Source organism: Zonotrichia leucophrys, unplaced genomic scaffold (genome assembly GCF_028769735.1).
Source record: "Zonotrichia leucophrys gambelii isolate GWCS_2022_RI unplaced genomic scaffold, RI_Zleu_2.0 Scaffold_676_27409, whole genome shotgun sequence".
Classification (NCBI taxonomy): Eukaryota; Metazoa; Chordata; class Aves; order Passeriformes; family Passerellidae; genus Zonotrichia; species Zonotrichia leucophrys.
The window spans coordinates 565-27,409 of record NW_026992881.1 but is presented as its reverse complement, the minus strand read 5'-3'; the positions used below and the strand labels follow the sequence as shown (position 1 = coordinate 27,409).

Sequence of the window (26,845 nt, the reverse complement as noted above, 5' to 3'; positions counted from 1 at the left end):
AATGGGGTCAGGGGCACCAGAAATGGGGTCAGGGACCCCGAAAATGGGGTCGGGGGCACCAAAAATGGGGTCAGGGACCCGAAAATGGGGTCAGGGGCACCAGAAATGGGGTCGGGGGTCCCAGAAATGGGATTGGGGACCCCCGAAATGGGGACAGGGACCCTGAAATGGGGTCAGGGGCACCAAAAATGGGGTCAGAGACCCCCGGGATGGGGTCAGGGGCACTGAAAATGGGGTTAGGGACACCAAAAATCCCTAAAAAGTGCATCAGGGACCCCAAATTCCCCCCCAAAATCCCTCCCAGGACCCCCCAACCCCAGGGACGCGAAAAACCCCCAGGACCCCCAAAATCCCCGTCAAATCCCATCCAAACCCCCCAAAACCTCATCAGGGACCCCCAAAATCCCCCCAAATCACCCTGAAATCCCCTCCAGGACCCCCAAAATCTCCCCAAATCCCTCCAGGACCTCCCCAAAATCCCCCCCAGGACCCCCCAAAATCCCATCCAAACCCCCCAAAACCTCATCAGGGACCCCCCAAACACCCTCAGGACCCCCCCAAATCCTCTCAGGGACCCCCAAAATCACCCCCAAATCCCATCCAAACCCCCTCAGGACCCCCCAAAATCCCCCCAAAACCCCTCAAAACCTCATCAGGACCCCCCAAATCCCCCCAGGACCCCCAAAATCCCACCCAAACACCCTCAGGATCCCCCCAAATCCCCCCAGGACCCCCCAAATCCCCCCAAAATCCCCCAGGACCCCCCAGTCCCACCTGGCAGCAGCAGCAGGTCCTTGAACCGCGCACACAGGGCCTGGTAGGGGCAGGGCTGGGGGGGCGCGGGGGGTCCCCAACAAAGGCTCTCCTTCACCCCTGGGGGGCACGGGGGGGGCTCAGAGACCACCCAGGAGCCCCCCAAAAAAACCGGGGGGTCCCAAAACCCCCCCGGCCAAAATTTGGCCCTTCCAGAGGCTCCCCAAGCCCAAAAAATTGGGATTTTCTGCCCAAAATTTGGGGTTTTAAACGCCCCCAAAATGAAATTTTTGGGGTTTGGGTGCTCCAATTGTTCAGATTTTGGGGTTCCTGACGTAATTTTGGGGTTCTTGCCTCAATTTTGGGGTTCCTGCACCTCCCAGCCCCCAAATTTGGGGGTTCAGACTCCAAATTTGGGGTTTTCCGTCCCCATTTGAGCAAATTTTGGGGTTTTAGCTCCTCCCAAACCCCCCGAATTTTGGGGTCACCCCAAATTTTGGGGTTCTTCAATCTCAGACCCCCCAAATTTTGGGGTTCCTGCTATTTTGGAGACCCCAAACCCCCAAATTTTGGGGTTACCCACGAAAATTTGGGGTCCCAGATCCTCCCAATACCCCAAAGCTTGGGGTTCTCTCCATTTTGAGCCTCCCAGATCCCCCCAAAATTTCGGGGTCACCCCCAAATTTGAGCCCCCAAACCCCCAAATTTTGGGATCTCCCCATCCCAGACACCCCAAATTTTGGGATCTCCCCCAATTTTTGGGTTCCATCCCCCCAAATTTTGGGGTCATCCCCAGATTTTCAAATCCCAGCCCTCCCAGACTCCCCAAATTTCGGGGTTCCCCCCTTACAAACCCCCCAAATTTTGGGGTTCCCCCCATTTTGAGCCTCCCAAACCCCCCAAATTTCGGGGTCCCCCCTCATTTCAGGGCCCCCAAACCTCAAAATTTTGAGATTTCCCCCTCCAAGACCCCCCAAATTTTGGGATCCCTCCCTCCCAAACCCCCCCAATTTCGGGGTCCCCCCCAATTTCGGGGTCCCCCCTCACCATCCACCACGTCCGCCTTCTCCACGTCTCCCCGATTTCGGGGGTCCCCACTGGGGGAGCCCCCCCCGGCCGGGCCCTCGGCCACGATCGTCACCTGGGGGGGGCAAAGGGATTTTGGGGGTCCCAGACCCAAATTTGGGGGTCCCAAACTTCATTTGGGGGTCCCCAAATCCATTATGGGGGTCCCAGACCCTTTTTGGGGGTCCCAGACCCCATTTTGGGGATCCCAAAACCATTTTTTGGGGACCCTGATCCTTTTTGGGAGATACCAAACCCCTTTGGGGGGGGTCCCAAACTTCATTTGGGGGTCCCTGATCCATTTTTGGGGGTCCCATTCTGTTTTTGGGGGTCCCATTCCGTTTTTGGGGGTCCCAAACCCTTTTTGGGGTCCCCACAAATCCTTTGATGGTTCCCAATCCTTCTTTTAGGGGTTTCTTATTTGGGGTTTTTTCCCCGATTTTTGGGATTTTTGGGGTTTCTGTATTTCGGGACCCCCCGGGCCGATTTCAATGGGGTTTTTGGGTTTGTTTTGGGGTTTTTTGGGGTTCCCCATTTTGGGGTGTCCCCTCACCTGCTAGCACTGTCCAGGTGTGCCCAGGTGCGTTCAACCCCCAGATTTTGGTCTTTTTCCCCGATTTTTGGGATTTTTGGTGTTTCTGGATTTCGGGACCCCCTGGGCCGATTTCAGCAGGGTTTTTGGGTTTGTTTTGGGGTTTTTGGGGTTTTTGGGTTCCCCACCTGCTGGCACTGCCCGTAGAGGTCCAGCAGGTGTGTCCAGGTGTGTTCAACCCCCAGAATTTGGGGATTTTTGGGGATTTTTTCCCCGATTTTTGGGGTTTCTGTATTTCGGGACCCCTTGGGCCGATTTCAACGGGGTTTTTTGGGTTTGTTTTGGGGTTTTTTGGGTTTGTTTTGGGTTTTTGGGTTTGTTTTGGGGTTTTTGGGGTTTTTGGGGTGCCCCCTGACCTGCTGGCACTGCCCGTAGAGGTCCAGCAGGACGTAGCAGGGGCTGGGCACCCCCCCGGCCACGGCGCCTTGGTCGCGGCCGTTGATGAAGAGGTGGAGCCGCCCCCCCCCGTCCACGAGGAGCCCCAGAATGGTTCCGGCCGGGAGCAGCTCCAGGGAGGGGCCAGGGAGGTCCCGGATCTGGGGAAAAATGGGAAAATTTGGGGTTAAAAGTGAAATTTGGGGGTCTGGAATGAAATTTGGGGGGTCTGGAATGAATTTGGGGGTCTGGGGTTGTTTTGGAGGGATTTGGGGTGATTTTGGGGGGTTTTGAGGGAGTTTTAGGGGGTTTTGGGGTCTCAGGTCCCGGCCGGGAGCAGCTCCAGGGAGGGCCCGGGCAGGTCCCGGATCTGAGGGGAAAATGCACAAAAATGGGAAAAATTGGGGTTAAAAGTGAAAATTGGGGGGTCTGGAATGAAATTTAGGGGGTCTGGGGTGGTTTTGGGGGGTTTTGAGGGAGTTTCAGGGGGTTTTGGGGTCTCAGGTCCCGGCCGGGAGCAGCTCCAGGGAGGGCCCAGGGAGGTCCCGGATCTGAGGGAAAAATGCACAAAAATGGGAAAATTTGGGTGAAAATCGGGGTAAAATGTGAATTTTGGGGGGTCTGGGGTTGTTTTGGAGGGATTTGGGGTGATTTTGGGGGGTTTTGAGGGAGTTTTAGGGGGATTTGGGGTCCCAGGTCCCGGCCGGGAGCAGCTCCAGGGAGGGCCCGGGCAGGTCCCGGATCTGAGGGGAAAATGCACAAAAATGGGAAAATTTGGGTGAAAATCGGGGTAAAATGTGAATTTTGGGGGGTCTAGGGTGGAATTCAGGGGGTTAGGATGAGTTTTGGGGGGATTTTGGGGGGATTTGAGGGGGTTTTGGGGTCTCAGGTCCCGGCCGGGAGCAGCTCCAGGGAGGGCCCGGGCAGGTCCCGGATCTGAGGGAAAAATGGGAAAATTTGGGTGAAAATATCAGTAAAATGTGAATTTTGGGGGGTCTAGGGTGGAATTCAGGGGGTTAGGATGAGTTTTGGAGTGATTTTGGGGGGTTTCGGGGTGGTTTGGGGGGAATTTGGGGTCTCAGGTCCCGGCCGGGAGCAGCTCCAGGGAGGGCCCGGGCAGGTCCCAGATCTGGGGAAAATGCACAAAAATGGGAAAATTTGGGTTAAAAGTGAAATTTGGGGTTAAAAGTGAAAATTTGGTGGATATTTTTGGGGTGTTTTCAGACTTTCCTGGCATTGTGGAAGACGGCTCTGCGCTGCAGGATCCAGGCCGGGGTTGGGACATTTTGGGGATATTTTTGCAGTAATTTTGGGGATATTTTCAGGATATTTTGGTGATATTTTGGGGATATTTCAGGATATTTTGGTGATATTTTGGGGGTATTTCAGGGATATTTTTGGGGATATTTTGGGGTATTTCAGGACATTTTTCAGACCTTCCTGGCGTTGTGGAAGACGGCTCTGCTCTGCAGGATCCAGGCCAGGGTTGGGATATTTTGGGGATATTTTTGCAGTAATTTTGGGGATATTTTTGGGGATATTTCAGTGATATTTTGGGGATATTTTCAGGATATTTCAGTGATATTTTCAGGATATTTTTGGGGATATTTTGGGGTATTTCAGGACATTTTTCAGACCTTCCTGGCGTTGTGGAAGACGGCTCTGCGCTGCAGGATCCAGGCCGGGGTTGGGATATTTTGGGGATATTTTTGGGGATATTTTTGCAGTAATTTTGGGGATATTTTCAGGATATTTTGGGGATATTTCAGGGATATTTAGGGGATATTTCAGTGATATTTTGGGGATATTTCAGTGATATTTTTGGGGTATTTTCAGGGTGTTTTTGGGGTGTTTTCCCACCTTCCTGGCGTTGTGGAAGACGGCTCTGCTCTGCAGGATCCAGGCCGGGGTTGGGATATTTTGGGGATATTTTTGGGGATATTTTTGCAGTAATTTCAGTGATATTTCCGGGATATTTTGGTGATATTTTCAGGATATTTTTGGGGATATTTGGGGATATTTTGGGGTGTTTTTCCCACCTTCCTGGCGTTGTGGAAGACGGCTCTCCTCTGCAGGATCCAGGCTGGAGTTGGGACATTTTGGGGATATTTTGGGGATATTTCAGTGATATTTTGGGGATATTTTCAGGATATTTCTGTGATATTTTCAGGATATTTTTGGGGATATTTGGGGATATTTGGGGTGTTTTCCCACCTTCCTGGCGTTGTGGAACACAGCTCTCCTCTGCAGGATCCAGGCCGGCCGCTTGAGGCCGTGGGCGCAGGCCGGCAGGGGGGAGCGGCCGGGGGGGGCCCCGGTGACCCCCAGGGCCAGGGAGGAGCTCCATTGGGGGTTCAGGGCGTCGATCTGCACCTGTGACGTCATCAGTGACGTCATCGCGGTGGTATGACGTCATCATTGTCCCCCAGTGTCCCACAGACCACACCCACCCAAAATAACCCCACCCAACCACCCCCAATTGGCTCCATTGGGGGTTCAGGGCGTGGATCTGCACCTGTGATGTCATCAATGATGTCATCAGGGATGTGGTGATGTCATCAGCAAGCCCCCCCCCATGACACCACAGTCTCCCCTATGACATCATCGCCTCTCCAATCCCCCATCGGCCCATCCTCTGTGACATCACAGTGTCCATTATGACATCATCACCGCCCCTTACTCCCATTTCCCCGCTGCCTTATGACATCACAGGAGTCTCTGAATCCCCACTGGCCCATCTCCTATGACATCACCACCTCCCCTATGACATCACAGGACTCCCGGATCCCCATTAGCCCATCCCCTATGACATCACCACCATCCCCTATGACATCACAAGGCTCCCGGATCCCCATTGGCCCATCCCTTATGACATCACCACCATCCCCTAGTCCCATTTCCCCTCCCCTATGACATCACCACACCCACAATGACATCACAGGACTCCCGGATCCCCATTGGCCCATCCCCTATGACATCACCACCATCCCATATGACATCACAGGACTCCCGGATCCCCATTGGCCCATCCCCTATGACATCACCACCATCCCCTATGACATCACCACACCCCCAATGACATCACAGGACTCCTGGATCCCCATTGGCCCATCCTGTATGACATCACCACCATCCCCTATGACATCACAAGGCTCCTGGATCCCCATTGGCCCATCCTGTATGACATCACCAGCATCCCCTATGACATCACAGGCCTCCCGGATCCCCATTGGCCCATCCTGTATGACATCACCAGCATCCCCTATGACATCACAGGCCTCCCAGATCCTCATTGGTCCATCCCCTATGACATCACCACCATCCCCTATGACATCACAAGGCTCCCGGATCCCCATTGGCCCATCCTGTATGACATCACCACCCCCCCCAATGACATCACAAGACTCCCAGATCCCCATTCGCCCATCCCGTATGACATCACCACCATCCCCTATTCCCATTTCCCCGCCCCCTATGACATCACCACACCCCCAATGACATCACAGGACTCCTGGATCCCCATTGGCCCATCCTGTATGACATCACCACACCCCCTGTGCCACCGCCCCCCTCCCGTACGACACCGCCCCGCCCTGATGACGTCACGGGTGAGGTCGCGGTTGCCATGGTTACCTGGAAGAGGCGCCCCGGGGGGAGGGGCTGCCCCACCAGCACCAGCCCCTGGTTGTAGCTGCTGACGCGCGTGGCCGTGCGGGCGCCGTTGGACAGCTCGATGTTCTTGCCGTGGCACCCCAGGAACGTGGGGGGACCCTGAAATGGGGTGAAAAAATCAAAATTTGGGGTTTTGGGGGGAGTTTGGGGGATTTTGTGGAATTTAAATGGGATTTTGGGGGTTTAAACGGAATTTTTATGGCATTTTTTGGGGGGATTTAAGGGTTAAATGGGGCAGGGCCAGCTCGATGTTCTTGCCGTGGCACCCCAGGAACGTCGGGGGACCCTGAAATGGGGTAAAAAATCAAAATTTGGGGTTTTGGGGGGATTTTGGGGGATTTTGAGGGGTTTAAATGGGATTTTTGGGGGATTTTTGGGGGGCATTTAAGGGTTAAATGGGGCAGGGACAGCTCGATGTTCTTGCCGTGGCACCCCAGGAACGTGGGGGGACCCTAAATTGGGGTGAAAAAATCAAAATTTGGGGTTTTGGGGAGAGTTTGGGGGATTTTGTAGAATTTAAATGGGATTTTGAGGGGTTTAAATGGGATTTTGAGGGGATTAAATGGGATTTTTGGGGGGATTTAAGGGTTAAATGGGGCAGGGCCAGCTCGATGTTCTTGCCGTGGCACCCCAGGAATGTGGGAGGGTCCTGAAATTGGGGTTAAAAAATCAAAATTTGGGGTTTTGGGGAGAGTTTGGGGGATTTTATAAAATTTAATGGTAATTTTGGGGGTTTAAATTGAATTTTTGGGGGATTTTTGGGGGGATTTAAGGGTTAAATGGGGCAGGGCCAGCTCGATGTTCTTGCCGTGGCACCCCAGGAACGTCGGGGGACCCTGAAATTGGGTTAAAAAATCAAAATTTGGGGTTTTGGGGGGATTTTGGGCTTCCCTGGGGGGAAATTTGGGAGGAACTGGGAAGAGCAAAAACCCTCCCAGTGCAATCCAGTATAAACCAATGTAAATCAGTATAACCCAGTATAAACCAGTATAAACCAGTATAATGAGTACAACCCAGTCCCCCCCAGTTCCTCCCAGTTCCCCTGAGTTCCCGTCCCAGTCCCTCCCAGTATAACCCAGTGTAACCCAGTATAACCCAGTATAACCCAGTGTAACCCAGTATATCCCAGTATAACCCAGTATAACCCAGTATAACCCAGTATAACCCAGTATAACCCAGTGTAACCCAGTATAACCCAGTATAAACCAGTCCCTCCCAGTTCATCCCACTATAACCCACTATACCCCCAGCTCCCTCCCAGTCCCTCCCAGTATAAACCAGTCCATCCCAGTATATATCAGCCCCTCCCATTACAGACCAGTATAATCCAGTCCCCTCCCAGTTCCCTCCCAGTCCATCCCAGTCCCCCCCAATCTCCTCCAATTCCCTCCCAGTTCATCCCAGTATAACCCAAACCCCTTCCAGTCCATCCCAGTATATCCCAGTATATCCCAGTTCCATCCCAATATAACCCAATCCCTTCCCAGTCCCTCCTAGTCCATCTCAGTATGTCCCAGTATATCCCAGTCCCTCCCAGTCCATCCCAGTTCATCCCAGTTCCTCCCAGGCCAACTCAGTCCATTCCAGTCCCTCCCAGTATAACCCAATCCATTCCCAGTCCATCCCAGTGCCCCCTAATCCCCTCCCAGTATATCCCAGTATATCCCAGTCCATCCCAGTCCATCCCAGTCCATCCCAGTACGTCCCAGTATAACCCAATCCATTCCCAGTACATCCCAGTATATCCCAGTTCCCTCCCAGTATAACCCAGTTCCATCCCAGTCCATCCCAGTCCATCCCAGCCCCGCCCCTCCCCCTCTCACCCAATCTCCTCCGTCCCCTCCGGGCGGGGCGAGGGGCGGGGCCTCGCTGGGGGTGGGGCTGGGGGAGGGGCTGGGGGTGGGGGAGGGGCCGTCCCCGCCCCCCGCGGCCCCGCCCCCCGCGCTGACGATGGACACGGCCGTGACGCGCCCGTACAGGTCCAGGGCCACGAACGCGTTCTGTGACGTCACACAAAGGGGGCGGGGCGTCAGAGAGGGGGCGGGGCGTGATGGCATGGCCCCGCCCATAACAGGAAGTGATGGGAGAGGGGATGATGTCATGGAGTGTGCCCAGGTGTGCCCAGGTGTGTTTTGGGTACCCCCAGGTGTGCCCAGGTGTGCTCCAGGTGTGCCCAGATGTGCTCCAGGTGTGACCATGTGCCCCCAGGTGTGCCCAGGTGTGTTTTGGGTGCCCCTAGGTGTACCCCAGGTGTGCCCCAGGTGTGCCCAGATGTGCCCAGGTGTGCCCATGTCCACCCAGGTATATCCCAGGTGTGCCCCAGGTGTGCTCCAGGTGTATCCCAGGTGTGCCCAGGTGTACCCCAGGTGTGCCCCAGGTGTGCCCAGGTGTGCCCAGGTGTAACCCAGGTACCCCCAGGTATATCCCAGGTGTGCCCAGGTGTGACCCAGGTGTAACCCAGGTGTGCCCAGGTGTGCCCATGTGCACCCAGGTATATCCCAGGTGTCCCCAGGTGATCCCCAGGTTTGAGTTTGGCCCCCCAGGTGTATTTTGGGTGCCCCCAGGTACCCCCAGGTGTGCCCAGGTGTGCCCAGGTGTGTTTTGGGTGCCCCCAGGTGTGGTTTGGGTGCCCCAGGTGTACCCAGGTACCCCCAGGTGTGTTTTGGGTGCCCCCAGGTGTGCCCAGGTGCCCCCAGGTGTGTTTTGGGTGCCCCCAGGTGTATTTTGGGTGCCCCCAGGTACCCCCAGGTGTGCCCCAAGTGCCCCCAGGTGCCCCCAGGTGTGTTTTGGGTGCCCCAGGTGTGCCCAGGTGTGCCCAGGTGCCCCCAGGTGTGCCCAGGTGCCCCCAGGTGTTACCTTGGCCACCCCGGTGGCCGCGGGCCCCATGTCCTGCCCGTCCACCACCAGGTGCAGGGAATCGTCCGGGCCCCGGCGCACGCCCAGCCGGTTCCCCACCTGAGAGAGACCAAAATGGCACAAATGTAACCCAAAACAGCCCAAATGTAACCCAAAATAGCCCAAATTTAACCCAAATCCATCCCCAGATCCATCCCCACCTGAGAGAGACCAGAACGGCACAAATTTAACCCAAAATAGCCCAAATTTAACCCAAATCCAACCCAAATCCATCCCCACCTGAGAGAGACCAGAACGGCATAAATTTAACCCAAATTTTAGCCCCAAATATTCAAAATTCTCTTCAAAACCATCCCCAAATTCATGCCCAGGTGAGCTCAGGTGACCCCAAATCCCCTCCAGGTGAGCTCAGGTGACCCCAAACCCCCTCCCAAACCCCTTCCAGGTGACCCCAAATCCCCTCCAGGTAACCCCAGGTGGGCTCAGGTGAGCCCAGGTAACCCCAAATCCCCTCCCAAACCCCTTCCAGGTGACCCCAAATCCCCTCCAGGTCACTCAGGTGAGCCCAGGTAAGCTCAAATCCCCCCAAATCCCCACCAGGTGACCCCAAATCCTCCCCAGGTGACCCCAAATCCCTCCCAGGTGAGCCCAGGTGCGCACTGACCGTCAGTCTGTCCAGGCTGACGCCGTAGTTGTGCCGCACCTGGCTCCCGTTGTGCCGAACCTCGGCCCCGGTGACAGCCCAGGTGGGCGGGGCCGGCAGGTCCAGCAGGGAGGGGGGCAGGGCGGGGGGGCCGGGGGGGGGCAGGGCCGTGAGCCCCACCCGCAGAGACCCCGCCCACCGCTCGTCCAGGGCCTCGATGCGCACCTGGGACAGACAGGTGACAGGTGAGGGTGGGACACACCTGGGGACAGCCCCACCCACACTGACCCCGCCCACCGCTCATCCAGGGCTTCAATGCACACCTGGACAGGTGAGGGACACAGCTGGGACACATCTGGGACACACCTGGGACAGCCCCACCCACAGAGACCCCGCCCACTGCTCGTCCAGGGCCTCGATGCGCACCTGGACAGGTAAGGGTGGGACAGGCGAGGGACACACCTGGGACACACCTGGGACAGCCCCACCCACATTGACCCCGCCCACCGCTCGTCCAGGGCCTCGATGCGCACCTGGGCAGGTGAGACACGGACAGGTGAGGGTGGGACACAGCTGGGACACACCTGGGACACAGCTGGGACACACCTGGGACAGCCCCACCCACACTGACCCCGCCCACCGCTCGTCCAGGGCTTCAATGCACACCTGGACAGGTGAGGGACACAGCTGGGGACAGCCCCACCCACACTGACCCCGCCCACCGCTCGTCCAGGGCCTCGATGCGCACCTGGGCAGGTGAGACACGGACAGGTGAGACAGGGACAGGTGAGGGTGGGACAGGTGAGGGTGGGACAGGTGAGGGACACACCTGGGACACACCTGGGGACAGCCCCACCCACACTGACCCCGCCCACCGCTCGTCCAGGGCCTCGATGCGCACCTGGGCAGGTGAGACACGGACAGGTGAGGGTGGGACAGGTGAGGGTGGGACACACCTGGGACACAGCTGGGACAGCCCCACCCACATTGACCCCGCCCACCGCTCATCCAGGGCCTCGATGGGCACCTGGGCAGGTGAGACAGGGGCAGGTGAGGGTGGGACAGGTGAGGGACACAGCTGGGACACAGCTGGGGACAGCCCCACCCACACTGACCCCGCCCACCGCTCATCAAGGGCCTTGATGTGCACCTGGGCAGGTGAGACAGGGGCAGGTGAGACAGGGACAGGTGAGGGTGGGACAGGTGAGGGTGGGACAGGTGAGGGTGGGACACACCTGGGACACAGCTGGGACACACCTGGGGACAGCCCCACCCACAGAGACCCCGCCCACCGCTCGTCCAGGGCTTCAATGCACACCTGGGACAGGTGAGGGTCTGGGGAAGGCCCTAAATACACCTGGTATGGGCGGGGCTTACCCCTGAATGCACCTGGGATGGGCGGGGCTTAGCCTTGGGATGGGCAGGGCTTAAACGCACCTGGGATGGGCGGGGCTTATCCCTGGAATGGGCAGGGCTTAACCATGAACACACCTGGGTGGGCGGGGCTTAGCCCTGAACACACCTGGGATGGGCGGGGCTTAGCCCTGGGATGGGCGGGGCACAGGTGAGCCCAGAACTCACCTGGGGGTGTTCCAATTGAGCTGGGGGCGGGGCTTTCTGAATTGAGGGTGTGGCCTATCCACATGCCCCACCCACAATGGCAACATCCATCCCTTAAAGCGACAGCGCCCTTTTCCAATCCTGTCAGTCCCTGGGGCGTGGCTCCCCAGATAACCCCGCCCACAATGACCACACCCATTCCCTTAAAGCGACTGTGTCCTTTTCTAGCCCCACCCCAGGGTGTGGCTTCTTCAGCTAGCCCCGCCCACAGTGACAACACCCACCCCTTAAAGTGACAGCACCTTTTTCTCGCCCCTCCCTAGGGCGTGGCTTCCCCAGGTAACCCCGCCCACAACGGCCACACCCACAAAGGCCACACCCACCCTTTAAAGCGACAGCGCCCTTTTCATATCCCACCCTTTTCTGGGGCGTGGCTCCTCAGGTAACCACACCCACAATGGCCACACCCACTCCTTAAAGCAACAGCGTCCTTCTCTTGCCCCTCCCTGGGGTGTGGCTTCTGATAGCCACACCCACTCCCTTAAAGCGACAGCGCCGTTTCCCCACCTCCCCCCGGCAGGTGACCACGCCCGTTGGTGGGCGTGGCCCCGCGGCCCCGCCCACCTCGAAGAGCTCCCCCGGGCGCAGGTGGGAGCGGCTGAAGACGAGGCCGTGGCAGTACCCGGAGACGCGGGCGGCGCCCAGGCCCTCGGCCGCCAGCGCCACGTTCTGGCCACAGCGCCCGTGGAACCGCTGGCACGGGCCTGGAGCTGCGGACACAACGGTCAGTGTGGTCAGTGGTCAGTGTAATGGTCAGTGGTCAGTGTGATGGTCAGTGTGATGGTCGATGGTCAGTGCTGTGGTCAGTGTGACCACGTTCTGGCCACAGCGCCCGTGGAACCGCTGGCACGGGCCCGGAGCTGTGAGGGGACACAGGAAACGGTCAGTGTGATGGTCAGTGTGATGGTCAATGGTCAGTGTAATGGTCAGTGGTGTGGTCAGTGGTGTCGTCAGTGTAATGGTCAGTGTGATGGTCAGTGTAATGGTCAGAGGCCAGTGTGATGGTCAGTGTGATGGTCAGTGTAACGGTCAGTGTGATGGTCAGTGTAATGCACAGTGTGGTCACGTTCTGGCCACAACGCCCGTGGAAGCGCTGGCACGGGCCCGGAGCTGTGAGGGGACACAGGGAACGGTCAGTGTGATGGTCAGTGTAATGGTCAGTGTGATGGTCAGTGTGATGGTCAGTGTGATGGTCAGTGTGATGGTCAGTGTGACCACGTTCTGGCCACAGTGCCCGTGGAAGCGCTGGCACGGACCCGGAGCTGTGCATGGACACACGGAATGGTCAGCGTGGTCAGTGTGATGGTCTGTGTGGTCAGTGGTCAGTGTAATGGTCAGTGTGATGGTCAGTGTGATGGTCAGTGTGGTCACATTCTGGCCACAGCGCCCGTGGAACCGCTGGCACGGACCCGGAGCTGCGGACACAACGGTCAGTGTGGTCAGTGGTCAGTGTAATGGTCAGTGTAATGGTCAGTGTGATGGTCAGTGTGATGGTCAGTGTGGTCACGTTCTGGCCACAGCGCCCGTGGAACCGCTGGCACGGGCCCGGAGCTGTGAGGGGACACAGGGAACGGTCAGTGTGATGGTCAGTGTGATGGTCAGTGTAACGGTCAGTGTGATGGTCAGTGTGACAGTCAGTGTGATGGTCAGTGCAACAGTCAGTGGTCAGTGTGATGGTCAGTGTGATGGTCAGTGCAACAGTCAGTGGTCAGTGTGATGGTCAGTGTGATGGTCAGTGGTGTCGTCAGTGTAACGGTCTGTGTGATTGTCAGTGTGATGGTCAGTGTAATGGTCAGTGTGGTCACGTTCTGGCCACAGCGCCCGTGGAACCGCTGGCACGGGCCCGGAGCTGCGGACACAACGGTCAGTGTGGTCAGTGTGGTCAGTGGTCAGTGTAATGGTCAGTGTGACCACGTTCTGGCCACAGCGCCCGTGGAAGCGCTGGCACGGGCCCAGAGCTGTGAGGGGACACACGGAACGGTCAGTGTGATGGTCAATGGTCAGTGTGATGGTCACTGGGGTAAGGGATGGTCAGTGCAATGGTCAGTGCGGCCACGTTCTGGCCACAGCGCCCATGGAACCGCTGGCACAGGCCCGGAGCTGTGAGGGGACACACGGAACGGTCAGTGTGGTCAGTGTAATGGTCAATGGTCAGTGCAACAGTCAATGGTCAGTGCAATGGTCAGTGTGACCACGTTCTGGCCACAGCGCCCGTGGAACCGCTGGCACGGGCCTGGAGCTGTGAGGGGACACAGGGAATGGTCAGTGTGATGGTCAGAGTGATGGTCAGTGTGATGGTCACTGGGGTAAGGGATGGTCAGTGTAATGGTCAGTGTGACCACGTTCTGGCCACAGCGCCCGTGGAAGCGCTGGCACGGGCCCAGAGCTGCAGACACAACAGTCAGTGTGGTCAGTGTGATGGTCAGTGGTCAGTGTAATGGTCAGTGTAATGGTCAGAGGCCAGTGTGATGGTCAGTGCAACAGTCAATGGTCAGTGTAATGGTCAGTGTAATGGTCAGTGTGGTCACGTTCTGGCCACAGCGCCCGTGGAACCGCTGGCACGGGCCCGGAGCTGCGGACGGACACACGGAATGGTCAGTGTGATGGTCAGTGTGGTCAGTGTGATGGTCGGTGTAATGGCCAGTGCAGTGGTCAGTGGTCAGTGGGGTGGAGGCACCTTCCAATCCCTGCCAGTATAACCCAGTATAAACCAGTATAAACCAATATAAACCAGTCCGTCCCAGTCCCTCCCAGTACCTGGCGAAGGGGGCGGGGCTTTGTCGGGCCCCGCCCCCGGGCTCTGGCTGTTGTCCGTGGGGCCGGAGGCGCCGGTCAGGGACACCTGGACACACTGACCATAGAGATCCACCACAGCGTACACCTCTGGGGACACGGGGACACACCTGGGTGTCACCTGAGTGTCACCTGGGTGTCACCTGTGTCACCTGGGTGTCACCTGTGTCACCTTAGAGACACCTGTGTGTCACCAGTGCCACCACAGGGACACCTGGACACACTGACCATAGAGATCCACCACAGCGTACACCTCTGGGGACACGGGGACACACCTGAGTGTCACCTGGGTGTCACCTGGGTGACCTCAGTGTCACCTGAGTGTCACCTGTGTGTCACCTGGGTCACCTGTGTGTCACCTGTGTGTCACCTGTGTCACCTCACTGTCACCTCAGTGCCATCATCCTCATGTCCCCCAACATCCCCCAATGTCCCCAATCCCCCCCAGATGTCCCCAATGTCCCCAGTGTCTCCAGTGTCCCCAATGTCCCCAGTGTCCCCAATTCCCTGGATGTCCCCAATCCTCCCAGTGTCATTAATGTCATGAATGTCCCCAATGTCCCCAGTGTCCCCAGGGTACCTGGTGGCAGCCCCAAGCAGGCCACGCCCTGGATGGCCCCAATGTCCCCAATCCCCCCAATGTCCCCAATGTCCCCAATGCCCCCAATGTCCTCAATGCCCCCACTGTCCCCAGTGTCCCGAATGTCCCCAGTGTCCCCAATCCCCCCCAGTGTCCCCAGTGTCCCCAATGTCCCCAGTGTCCCAATGTCCCCAGTGCCCCCAACCCCCCCATGTCCCCCAATGTCCCCAGTGTCCCCAGTGTCCCCAGTGTCCCCAATCCCCCCCAATGTCCCCAATGCCACCCAGTGTCCCCAGTGTCCCCAGTGTTCTCAGTGTCCCCAAAAATGAAGAAATTACCCCAAAAAAGGGACACCCCAAAAACAGACAAATCACTCCAAAAATGGGACACCTAAAAATGGGGAAATTACCCCAAAAATCAGAGCGGGGACACCCCAAAGCCACAGCTCCCCGTCCCACAGGGCCCTGCACCCCAAAAACAGAGAAATCACCCCAAAAATGGGGAAATCACCCCAAAAATGGGGAAATCACCCCAAAAATGGGGAAATTACCCCAAAAATGGGAAACCCCAGAGCCACAGCTCCCCGTCCCGCAGGGCTCTGCACCCCAAAAACAGAGAAATCACCCCAAAAATGGGGAAATTACCCCAAAAAAGAGACAGCCCAAAAATGGGACACCCAAAAATGGGGAAATCACCCCAAAAATCAGAGTGGGGACACCCAAAAACAGGGACACCCAAAAATGGGGAAATGACCTTAAAATTGGGACAATGACCCCAAAAATGGGGACACCCCAAAAACAGAGAAATTACCCCAAAAATCAGATCTGGGACACCCCAAAAATGGGACACCCCAAAAATGGAGAAATTACCCCAAAAATGGGGAAATCATCCCAAAACCAGGAAATTACCCCAAAAATCAGAGATGGAACACTCCAAAAATGGGAAATCACCCCAAAAATCAGAGCTGGGACACCCCAAAAATGGGGAAATTACCCCAAAAACAGGACACCCCGAAACTGGTGAATGGTTGGGTTTGGGGGGATTGGGATTCATGGTTTTTTGAGATTTTACAGCTTTTTTTTGGATTCTGGTGTGGATTTTTTGGGGATTTTTTGATTAGGTTTTCAGGTATTTTGGGTTGTCACATTGGGATGATCATGGGTGTGAATTGGCGGATTGTTTTGGATTTTCAGTATTTTCGGTATTTGTGGTTGCTCACCGGTTGGAGGTGACGATGGCGTTGTTGAACTCGGAGCGGCCGTTCTGGCCGGGTTTGGGGTATTTCAATGGGGTTTTTACCATTTCTGGGTGGATTTTTTTGGGAATTTCAGGATATTTTTGGTCCCCTCACCGGTTGGAGATGACGATGGCGTCGTTGAACTCAGAGCGGCCGTTCTGCGCAGCACCAGGGTTTGGGGTTTGTTTGGGCAGTTGGGGTATTTCAATGGGGTTTTTACCATTTCTGGGTGGATTTTTTTGGGAATTTCGGTGGTTTTGGTCCCCTCACCGGTTGGAGATGACGATGGCGTCGTTGAACTCGGAGCGGCCGTTCTGGCCAGGTTGGGTTTGGATTTTGGGCCAGTCTGGGGTATTTTAAAGGGGATTTTACCATTTCTGGGTGGATTTTTTTGGGAATTTGGGTGTTTTTGGTGCCCTCACCGGTTGGAGATGACGATGGCGTCGTTGAACTCGGAGCGGCCGTTCTGGCCGGGTTTGGGGCAGTTTGGGGTATTTTAACAGGGATTTTTGGGATTTCACCATTTCTGGGTGGATTTTTGGGGGGATTTTTTTGGGGAATTTCAGGATATTTTTTGTCCCCTCACCGGTTGGAGATGACGATGGCGTCGTTGAACTCGGAGCGGCAGTTCTGGCGCAGCGCCGTGCGGCCGCCGTTGGTGATGACGGCGTTGGCGCCGTGCAGGCGGTGGAAGCGCAGCTCGCCCGGGGCCCCGCCCGGGGAGGCGCCCTCGGGGCTGCCCCGGCGTGCACGCACCGCCGCCGCCCCGGAGCGTCCCCGGGGCAGCGCCGGCACCTCTGCGACACCACGCTGGGTCCTCAGTGCCCCAAGGGCCCCAATGCTCCTGGGCCCAAGGGCCCACAGTGTCCCCAAGATGTGTCCCATGTTTCCTCCATGTTCCTACCCAATTCCCCCAATGTCCTCAGTGTCCCCAAGGCCCACAGTGTCCCCAAGGTCCCAAGGTCCCCTGGTGTCCCCAAGGGCCCACAGTGTTCCCAGTGTCCCCATTGTTCTCCATGTCCCCACCCAATTCCCCCAATGTCCTCAGTGTCCCCAAGGTCCCCAAGGTCCTCTGGTGTCCCCAAGGTCCCTCAGTGTCCCCAAGGGCCCCAAGTGTCCCCAAAGTCCCACAGTGTCCCCAATGTCCCTCAGTGTCCCCAAGGGCCCCAAGGTCCCCTGGTGTCCCCAAGGGCCCTCAGTGTCCCCAAGGGCCCCAAGGTCCCCAAGGTCCCCTGGTGTCCCCAAGGTCCCCCAGTGTCCCCAAGGTCCCCTGGTGTCCCCAGTGTCCCCAAGGGCCCCAAGGTCCCCAGTGTGCCCCAGTGTCCCCTGGTGTCCCCCGGGGTCCCCAAGGTCCCCTGGTGTCCCCAAGGTCCCCCAGTGTCCCCAATGTTCCCCATTGTTCTCCATGTCCCCACCGAATTCCCCCAATGTCCTCAGTGTTCCCCAATGTCCCCAAGGTCCCCTGGTGTCCCCAAGGTCCCCCAATGTCCCCGATGTCCCCGATGTCCCCAGTGTCACACACCTCCCTCGTCCACGATGGTGCCATGTGCCACCAGCCCGTACGGATCCTGACCCCAGTGTCCCCAATGTCCCCAATCCCCCCAATCCCCCCAGTGTCCCCAGTATCCCCAGTGTCCCCAATCCCCCCGATGTCCCCGATGTCCCCAAGGTGTCACCCACCTCCCTCGTCCACGATGGTGGCCTGTGCCGCCTGCCCGTACAGATCCTGACCCCAATGTCCCCAATGTCCCCAGTGTCCCCAATGTCCCCAGTGCCTCCAAAGTGCCCACTGTCCCAAATCTCCTCAATGTCCCCAATGTCCGTATTAACCCAAATAACCCCAATGTCCCCAAATGTCCCCAAATGTCCCCAATGTCCCCAATCCCCCAGTGTCCCCAATGTCCCCGATGTCCCCAATGTCCCCAGTGTCCCCGTACAGATCCTGTCCCCAGTGTTCCAAATTCCCCCCAATCCCCCAATCCCCCCAGTGTTCCCAATCCCCGCAATGTCCCCAGTGTCCCCAGTGTCCCCAGTGTCCCCAATGTCCCCAGTGTCCCCAATGTCCCCAATCCCCCCAATGCCCCTGATGTCCCCAATCCCCCCAGTGTCCCCAATCCCCCCAATCCCCCCAGTGTCCCCAATGTCCCCAATCCCCCCAATGTCCCCAGTGTCCCCAATGTCCCATGTCCCCGATGTCCCCAATCCCCCCAATCTCCCCAGTGTCCCCGATGTCCCCAAGGTGTCACCCACCTCCCTCGTCCACGATGGTGGCCTGCGCCGCCTGCCCGTACAGATCCACCACGGCGTAGACGTTGGGCGGGACGTTCCAGGCCGCGGGCCCCTGGGCGACGCCGTTGACGAAGAAGTGCAGGGTGCCGTCGTCCCTGCGCACCACGCCCACCGTGTCCCCCGCCTGCGGGGACAGCACGGGCACGGCCGTGGGCACGCGGCCGCGGCGCCGCCAGCGCCCCCCGGCGGCCGCCGTGTGCCCACCTTGAGGCGGTCCAGGTTGTGGCCGTACTCGTCCAGCACGGTGGTGCCGTTGTGCATGACGCCGTTGCCGGTCATCATCCACGTGCCTGGGGACAGTGGGGACATTGGGGACATTGGGGACATTGGGGACATTGGGGACATTGGGGACATTGGGGACATTGGGGACTTTGTGGGCATTGGAGGGATTGGGGGCATTAGGGGAATTGGGGACAGTGGAGGGGATTGGGGACATTGGGGACATCGGGGACATTTGGGGACATTGGGGACAGTGGGGGCATTGGGAACTTTGGGGACATTGGGGACATTGGGGACATCGGGGACATTGGGGACATTGGGGGATTGGGGACATTGGGGGCATTGGGGGCATTGGGGGCATTGGGGGATTGGGGACATTGGGGGGGATTGGGGAATTGGGGACATTGGGGGACATTGGAGACTTTGGGGGCATCTGGGGACATTGGGGACTTTGGGGACAGTGGGCACTTTGGGGACATTGGGACATCGGGGACATTGGGGGACATTGGAGACTTTGGGGACATTGGAGGGATTGGGGACACTGGGGGAATTGGGGACATTTGGGGACATTGGGGACATTGGGGACAGTGGGGGGGATTGGGGGGATTGGGGACATTGGGGACACAGGGACAGCCAGCACGGTGGTGCCGTTGTGCATGACGCCGTTACTGGTCATCATCCACGTGCCTGGGGACAGCAGGAGGACATTGGGGACATTTGGGGACTTTGGGGACATTGGGGACATTGGGGACAGCAGGGACATTGGGCACTTTGGGGACATTGGGGGACATTGGGCACTTTGGGGACATTGGGGACTTTGGGGACATCGGGGACTTTGGGGACATTGGGGAGCATTGGGGACATTGGAGGGATTGGGGACATTGGGGACACAAGGACGGCCAGCACGGTGGTGCCGTTGTGCATGACCCCATTGCCGGCCATCATCCACATGCCTGGGGACATTTGGGGACATTGGGGACATTGGGGGCACTGGGGACATTGGGGGGATTGGGGACATCGGGGACACTGGGGACATTGGGGACACTGGGGGGATTGGGGGGAATTTGGAACACTGGGGACAGGATCTGTACGGGGACACTGGGACACTGGGGACACTGGGGACAGTGGGGACATTGGGACAGTGAGGGGGATTGGGGGGATTGGGACATTGGGGACATTGGGGACACAGGGACAGCCAGCACGGTGGTGCCGTTGTGCATGACGCCGTTGCCGGTCATCATCCACGTGCCTGGGGACAGCAGGGGACAGTGGGGACACTGGGGACATTGGGGACAGTGAGGACATCAGAGGGATTGGGGACATTGGGGGGGATTGGGGACATTGGGGACACCTTGGGGACATTGGGGACAAGGGGATGTTGGGGACATTGAGGATGTTGTGAGAATCAGAGATATTTTGGGTATTGGGGACATTGGGGACACTGGGGGCATATTGGGACACTGGGGACATTGGGGACATCAGTGGGATTGGTCATGGAAATGCCACCTTGGGGACACAGGTGACACACCTGAGCTCAGGTTGGTCATGGTGGGGTTGGGATGGTGGCACTGAGGTGACACTGAGGTGACACTGAGGTGACCCAGGTGACACTGAGGTGACCCAGGTGACACAGGTGACACACAGGTGACCCAGGTGACACACAGGTGACACAGGTGACACACAGGTGACACACAGGTGACCCAGGTGACACACAGGTGACACAGAGGTGACACAGGTGACACACCTGAGCGCAGGTTGGTCATGGTGGGGTTGGGATGGTGGCACTGAGGTGACACAGGTGACACACAGGTGACACACAGGTGACCCAGGTGACACAGGTGACACAGGTGACACACAGGTGACACAGAGGTGACACAGGTGACACACAGGTGACACAGGTGACACACAGGTGACACACAGGTGACACTGAGGTGACACAGGTGACACACAGGTGACACAGGTGACACACAGGTGACACACAGGTGACACACAGGTGACACACAGGTGACACAGGTGACACACCTGAGCGCAGGTTAGTCATGGTGGGGTTGGGATGGTGGCACTGAGGTGACCCAGGTGACACACAGGTGACACACAGGTGACACGCAGGTGACATTAAGGTGACCCAGGTGACACCCAGGTGACACAGGTGACACACCTGAGCGCAGGTTGGTCATGGTCGAGGGCAGCTGCAGGTAGGCGGGGTTGTGGGTGGTGACGCCGATCTCGATGGACCCCGCCCACTTGTCCACCATCTTGTCCAGGCGCACCTGGAACAGCTCGTTGTCCCCGAGGGGCCGCGCGCTCAGCACCACGCCGTGGTTGAAGTCATCCGTGGCACTGGGGACATTGGGACATTGGGGACATTGGGGACATTGGGGGCATTGGGGGCATTGGGGTGATTGGGGACATTGGGGACATTGGGGACATTGGGGACATTGGGGTGATTGGGGACATCGGGGCACTGGGGACATTGAGGACATTGGGGACATTGGGGACAGTGGGGACATTGGGGACACTGGGGTGACCATGGGGACACTGGGGAGATTGGGGACATTGGGGACACTGGGGACATTGGGGGCATTGGGGACACTGGGACATTGGGGGCATTGGGGACATTGGGGACATTGGGGGCATTGGGGACACTTAAGACAATGTCCCCAATGCCCCCGACGTCCCCCAACGTCCCCAATGTCCCCCTGTTATCCTCAATGTCCCCAATCTCCCTGATGTCCCCAATGACCCCATGCTCACCCCAATGTCCCCACTGTCCTCAATACCCCAAATCCCCCAATGTCCCCAATGTCCCTGCTCCCCCCAGTCTACCCAGTGTCCCCAGTGTCCCCAATATCCCCAGTGTCCCCAGTGTCCCCAATGTCCTCAGTGTCCCCAATGTCCCCAATGACCCCAATCCCCCCATGTCCCCATGGTCACTCACTGCAGCCGCAACGCCGCCCAGCCCTTGTTGACCCCAATGTCCCCAATATCCCCAATGTCCCCAATATCCCCAATGTCCCCAATGTCCCCAGTGTCCCCAATCCCCCAATGTCCCCATGGTCACTCACTGCGGCCGCAGCGCCGTCCGGCCCTCGTTGACCCCAATGTCCCCAATGTCCCCAATGTCCCCAATCCCCCCACTGTCCCCGCAGTCACTCACTGCGGCCGCAGCGCCGTCCGGCCCTCGTTGACCCCAATATCCCCATGGTCCCCAATATCCCCAATGTCCCCAATGTCCCCAATGTCCCCAATGTCCCCAATGTCCCCACTGTCCCCGTGGTCACTCACTGCGGCCGCAGCGCCGTCCGGCCCTCATTGACCACGGCCGCCTTCTGGCCGCAGTTGGGGTGGAACAGCAGCCGGGGCGGTGGCGCGCCGGTGGTGCCGGTGCCGTTGGTGGCATTGGTGGCATTGGTGGCACCGGTGGCGGTGGTGGCATTGGTGCCCCGGCGCGGCGTCCCCGCCGTGCCCTCGGGGGACAGCGCGCGCAGGATGGCGTTGTTGCGGCGCAGGCGGTCGCTGTGGTTGTGGTTGTGCACGATGGTCACCTTGACGGCCATGCCATAGAGATCCACCACGCCGTACACCACCTGCGGCGTCAGCGACGTGGCCACGCCTGCACGGGGACACCACAGGGACATGGGGACACCTCAGGGACAATGGGGACATGGTGGTGGCACTGGGGACATGGGGACATGGGGACACGGCCATGCCGTAGAGATCCACCACGCCGTACACCACCTGCGGCGTCAGCGACGTGGCCACGCCTGCACAGGGGACAATGGGGACACAGGGACATGGGGACACGGCCATGCCATAGAGATCCACCACGCCGTACACCACCTGCGGCGTCAGCGACGTGGCCACGCCTGCACAGGGGACATGGGGACACCTCAGGGACAGCAGGGACATGGGGACATGGTGGTGGCACTGGGGACATGGGGACACGGCCATGCCGTAGAGATCCACCACGCCGTACAGCACCTGCGGCGTCAGCGACGTGGCCACGCCTGCGGGAGGGACATGGGGACATTGGGGACATTGTGGGGCCATGGGGACACGGCCATGCCGTAGAGATCCACCACGCTGTACACCACCTGCGGCGTCAGCGACGTGGCCACGCCTGCGGGAGGGACATGGGGACATGGTGGGGACACCTCAGGGACAGCAGGGACATGGGGACACTGTGGGGACATGGGGACATGGGGACACTGTGGGGACATGGGGACACTGTGGGGACATGGGGACACGGCCATGCCATAGAGATCCACCACGCCGTACAGCACCTGCGGCGTCAGCGACGTGGCCACGCCTGCGGGAGGGACATGGGGACATGGTGGGGACACCTCAGGGACAGCAGGGACATGGGGACATTGGGGACATGGTGGGGACATGGGGACACGGCCATGCCGTAGAGATCCACCACGCCATACACCACCTGCGGCGTCAGCGACGTGGCCACGCCTGCGGGAGGGACACGGGGACATGGTGGGGACACCTCAGGGACAGCAGGGACATGGGGACATCAAGGGACATGGGGACATGGGGACACGGCCATGCCATAGAGATCCACCACGCCGTACACCACCTGCGGCGTCAGCGACGTGGCCACGCCTGCACAGGGGACATGGGGACATGGGGACACTGTGGGGACATGGGGACACCACAGGGACATGGGGACACTGTGGGGACATGGGGACACCACAGGGACATGGGGACATGGCAGGGACATTGGGAACATGGGGACACGGTGGGGACATTGGGGACACGGCCATGTCATAGAGATCCACCACGCCGTACACCACCTGCGGCATCAGCGACGTGGCCACACCTGCACAGGGGACAATGGGGACATGGGGACATGTGGGGACATGGGGACATGGCAGGGACATGGGGACATTGTGGGGACATGGGGACACCAGGGACAGCAGGGACATGGGGACACGGTGGTGGCACTGGGGACATGGGGACATGGGGACACGGCCATGCCATAGAGATCCACCACGCCGTACAGCACCTGCGGCGTCAGCGACGTGGCCACGCCTGCACAGGGGACATGGTGGGGACAGCAAGGACATGGGGACAATGGGGACATGGTGGTGGCACTGGGTATATGGGACATGGCAGGGACATGGGGACATGGGGACACGGCCATGACCTACAGGGCCACCACGCCGTACACCACCTGTGGCATCAGGGATGTGGCCATGCCTGGACATGGGGACAATGGGGACACCACAGGGACACGGTGGTGGCACTGGGGACAATGGGGACACCAAGGGACATGGGGACACGGTGGTGGCACTGGGGACAATGGGGACAGCAGGACACAGGGACATGGGGACAATGGGGACATGGGGACATGGGGACAATGGGGACACTTGGGGACAATGGGGACATGGTGGTGGCACTGGGGACAATGGGACACCAAGGGACATGGGGACATGGTAGGGACATGGGGACATGGGGACACCAAGGGACACTGGGGGACATGGGGACACGGGGACAGCAGGACACAGGGACATGGGGACAATGGGGACATTGGGGACATGGGGACACTGTGGGGACACAGGGACATGGCAGGGACATGGGGACACTGTGGGGACATGGGGACACGGTGGTGGCACTGGGGACAGGGTGGGGACAGCGGGGACACCCCAGGGTCCAGTTTGGGATGAACTTGGGGGTTTTTGGGGTCAGTTTTGGGTTCCCGGGTGGATTTTGGGGTGAATTTCGGGGGTTTTGTGGTGGGTTTGGGTACATTTGAGGATTTCCAGGATCCTGGTTTGGGGTGAATTTGGGGGTTTTTGGGTCAGTTCTGGGGTCCTGGTTCAGGATGCATTTGGGGTAGATTTTGGTGGTTTTTGGGGTGGATTTTTGGGGTGAATTTGGGCATTTTTGGGATGGGTTTTGGAGGTTTTTGGGGTCAGCTCTGGGTTTCTGGTTCGGGGTGAATTTGGGATGGATTTTGGGGCAAATTTGGGGGTTTTCAGGATCCTGGTTTAGGGTGCGTTTTGGGCTGAAATTGGGGTGGGTTTTGGGGTGAATTTGGGGGTTTTTGGGGTGGGTTTTGAAGTGATGTTGGGGATTTTGGGGTCAGCTCTGGGTTTGCGGTTCGGGGTGGATTTTGGGGTGAATTTGGGGGTTTTTGGGTCCCCACCTTGGTCCATGCCATTGATGTAGAAGTGCAGGGGATCACGTTTGGGATAACACTTTATGATGGAGTTTTGAGGTGGATTTGGGGGTTTTTGGGATGGGTTTTGGAGGTTTTTGGGGTCAGCTCTGGGTTTCTGGTTCGGGGTGGATTTGGGGTGGATTTTGGGGTGAATTTGGGGTTTTTGGGGTGGGTTTTGAAGTGATGTTGGGGATTTTGTGGTCAGCTCTGTGTTCCCGGTTTGGGGTCAGTTTTGGGGTGAATTTGGGGGTTTTTGGGGCCCCACCTTGGTCCAGGGATCACGTTTGGGATAACACTTTATGACGGGGTTTTGGGTGGATTTTGGGGTGAATTTGGGCGTTTTTGGGGTGGGTTTTGGAGCTTTTTGGGGTCAGTTTTGGGCTCCCGGTTCAGGGTGAATTTGGGGTGGATTTTGGGGTGAATTTGGGGGTTTTTGGGGCCCCACCTTGGTCCACGCCGTTGATGTAGAAGTGCAGGGGATCAGTTTTGGGATCCCCATTTACAGTGGGATTTTGGGGTGGGTTTTGGGGTGAATTTGGGGGTTTTTGGGATGGGTTTTGGAGCTTTTTGGGGTCAGCTCTGGGTTCCCGGTTCGGGGTGGATTTGGGGTGGATTTTGGGGTGAATTTGGGGGTTTTTGGGGCCCCACCTTGGTCCACGCCGTTGATGTAGAAGTGCAGGGCGTTGTTGGCCTTGCGGGTCAGCCCGATGTGGTCGCCCTCCTGCGGGGACAGCCGGGGTCACCCCGACCCCAAAACTGCCACAATTCACCCCAAAATCCCCCAAATCCACCCCAAAATTCACCCCCAAAACCCCCAAAATTCACCCCAAAATTCACCCCCAAAACCCCCCAAAATTCACCCCCAAAACCCCCCAAAATTCACCCCCAAAACCCCCCAAAATTCACCCCCAAACCCCCCAAAATTCAACCCAAAATTCACCCCAAAATTCACCCCAAAACCCCCCAAAATTTACCCCAAAATTCACCCCAAAAATTCACCCCAAAAATTCACCCCAAGACTCCCAAAATTCACCCCAAAAACATCCCAAAATTCACCCCAAAATCCCCCAAATGCACCCCAAAACTGCCAGAATTCACTCCCAAACCCCCCAAATTCACCCCAATATTCACGCCAGAAATTCACCCCAAAATCTCCAAATCCACCAAAAAAAACCCCATAATCACCCCAAAATCCCCCAAAATTCACCCCAAAAACCCCCAAAATTCAGCCCAAAACCCCTCAAAATTTACCCCAAAATTCCCCCCAAAACTCCCAAAATTCACCCCAAAACCCCCCAAATTCACCCCAAAACTGCCAGAATTCACCCCAAAATTCACCCCAAAATTCACCCCCAAAATTGCCACAATTCACCCCAAAACCTTCAAAATTCACCCCAAAACTCTGAAAAATTCACTCCAAAACCGCCCAGATTCACCCCCAAAATTCACCCCAAAACCCCCCAAAATTCAGCCCAAAACCCCTCAAAATTTACCCTAAAATTCACCCCAAATCTCCCAAAATTCACCCCAAAACCCCCCAAAATTCACCCCAAAATCCCCCAAATTCACCCCAAAACTCACCCAAAATTCACCCCAAAACTGCCAGAATTCACTCACAAACCCCCCAAATTCACCCCAAAATTCACCCCCAAAATCGCCCCAAAATTCACCCCAAAATCCCCCAAATTCACCCCAAAAACATCCCAAAATTCACCCCAAAATTCACCCCAAATTCACCCCAAAATTCACCCCAAAACTCCCAGAATTCACTCCCAAACCCCCCAAAATCACCCCAAAATTCACCCCCAAAATCCCCCAAATTCACCCCAAAACCTTCAAAATTCACCCCAAAACTCTCAAAAATTCACCCCAAAACCGCCCAGATTCACCCCAGGATGGGATAGGGAAAATTTGGGGGCACCCCAAAAATTTTGGGGGTTCAGAGGAGGATTTGGGGATCCCGTGGGTCAGTTTTGGGC

General features: G+C 57.8%; 2 protein-coding genes across 2 annotated transcripts; one reads left to right on the top strand and one right to left on the bottom strand.

The window, feature by feature from the left end:
- Positions 1 to 774: 774 nt before the first annotated feature.
- On the bottom strand, positions 775 to 25,587 carry NEURL4 (neuralized E3 ubiquitin protein ligase 4; the record flags this gene model as incomplete). Its single annotated transcript, XM_064701466.1, has 18 exons — positions 775 to 873; positions 1,801 to 1,894; positions 2,767 to 2,946; positions 5,000 to 5,158; positions 6,419 to 6,556; positions 8,281 to 8,457; positions 9,314 to 9,412; positions 9,978 to 10,181; positions 12,141 to 12,286; positions 14,334 to 14,459; positions 14,950 to 15,053; positions 15,500 to 15,547; positions 16,773 to 16,983; positions 18,437 to 18,599; positions 18,680 to 18,765; positions 20,853 to 21,034; positions 21,980 to 22,307; positions 25,515 to 25,587. Coding segments are annotated over 18 exons (2,617 nt in total), but the record flags the coding sequence as incomplete, so codon positions are not given.
- Positions 17,573 to 18,331, top strand: LOC135441915 (homeobox protein ESX1-like; the record flags this gene model as incomplete). The annotated part of the gene is given in 5 exon segments (XM_064701467.1): positions 17,573 to 17,629; positions 17,631 to 17,745; positions 18,047 to 18,130; positions 18,211 to 18,254; positions 18,257 to 18,331. Coding segments are annotated over 5 exon segments (375 nt in total), but the record flags the coding sequence as incomplete, so codon positions are not given.
- Positions 25,588 to 26,845: the final 1,258 nt, after the last annotated feature.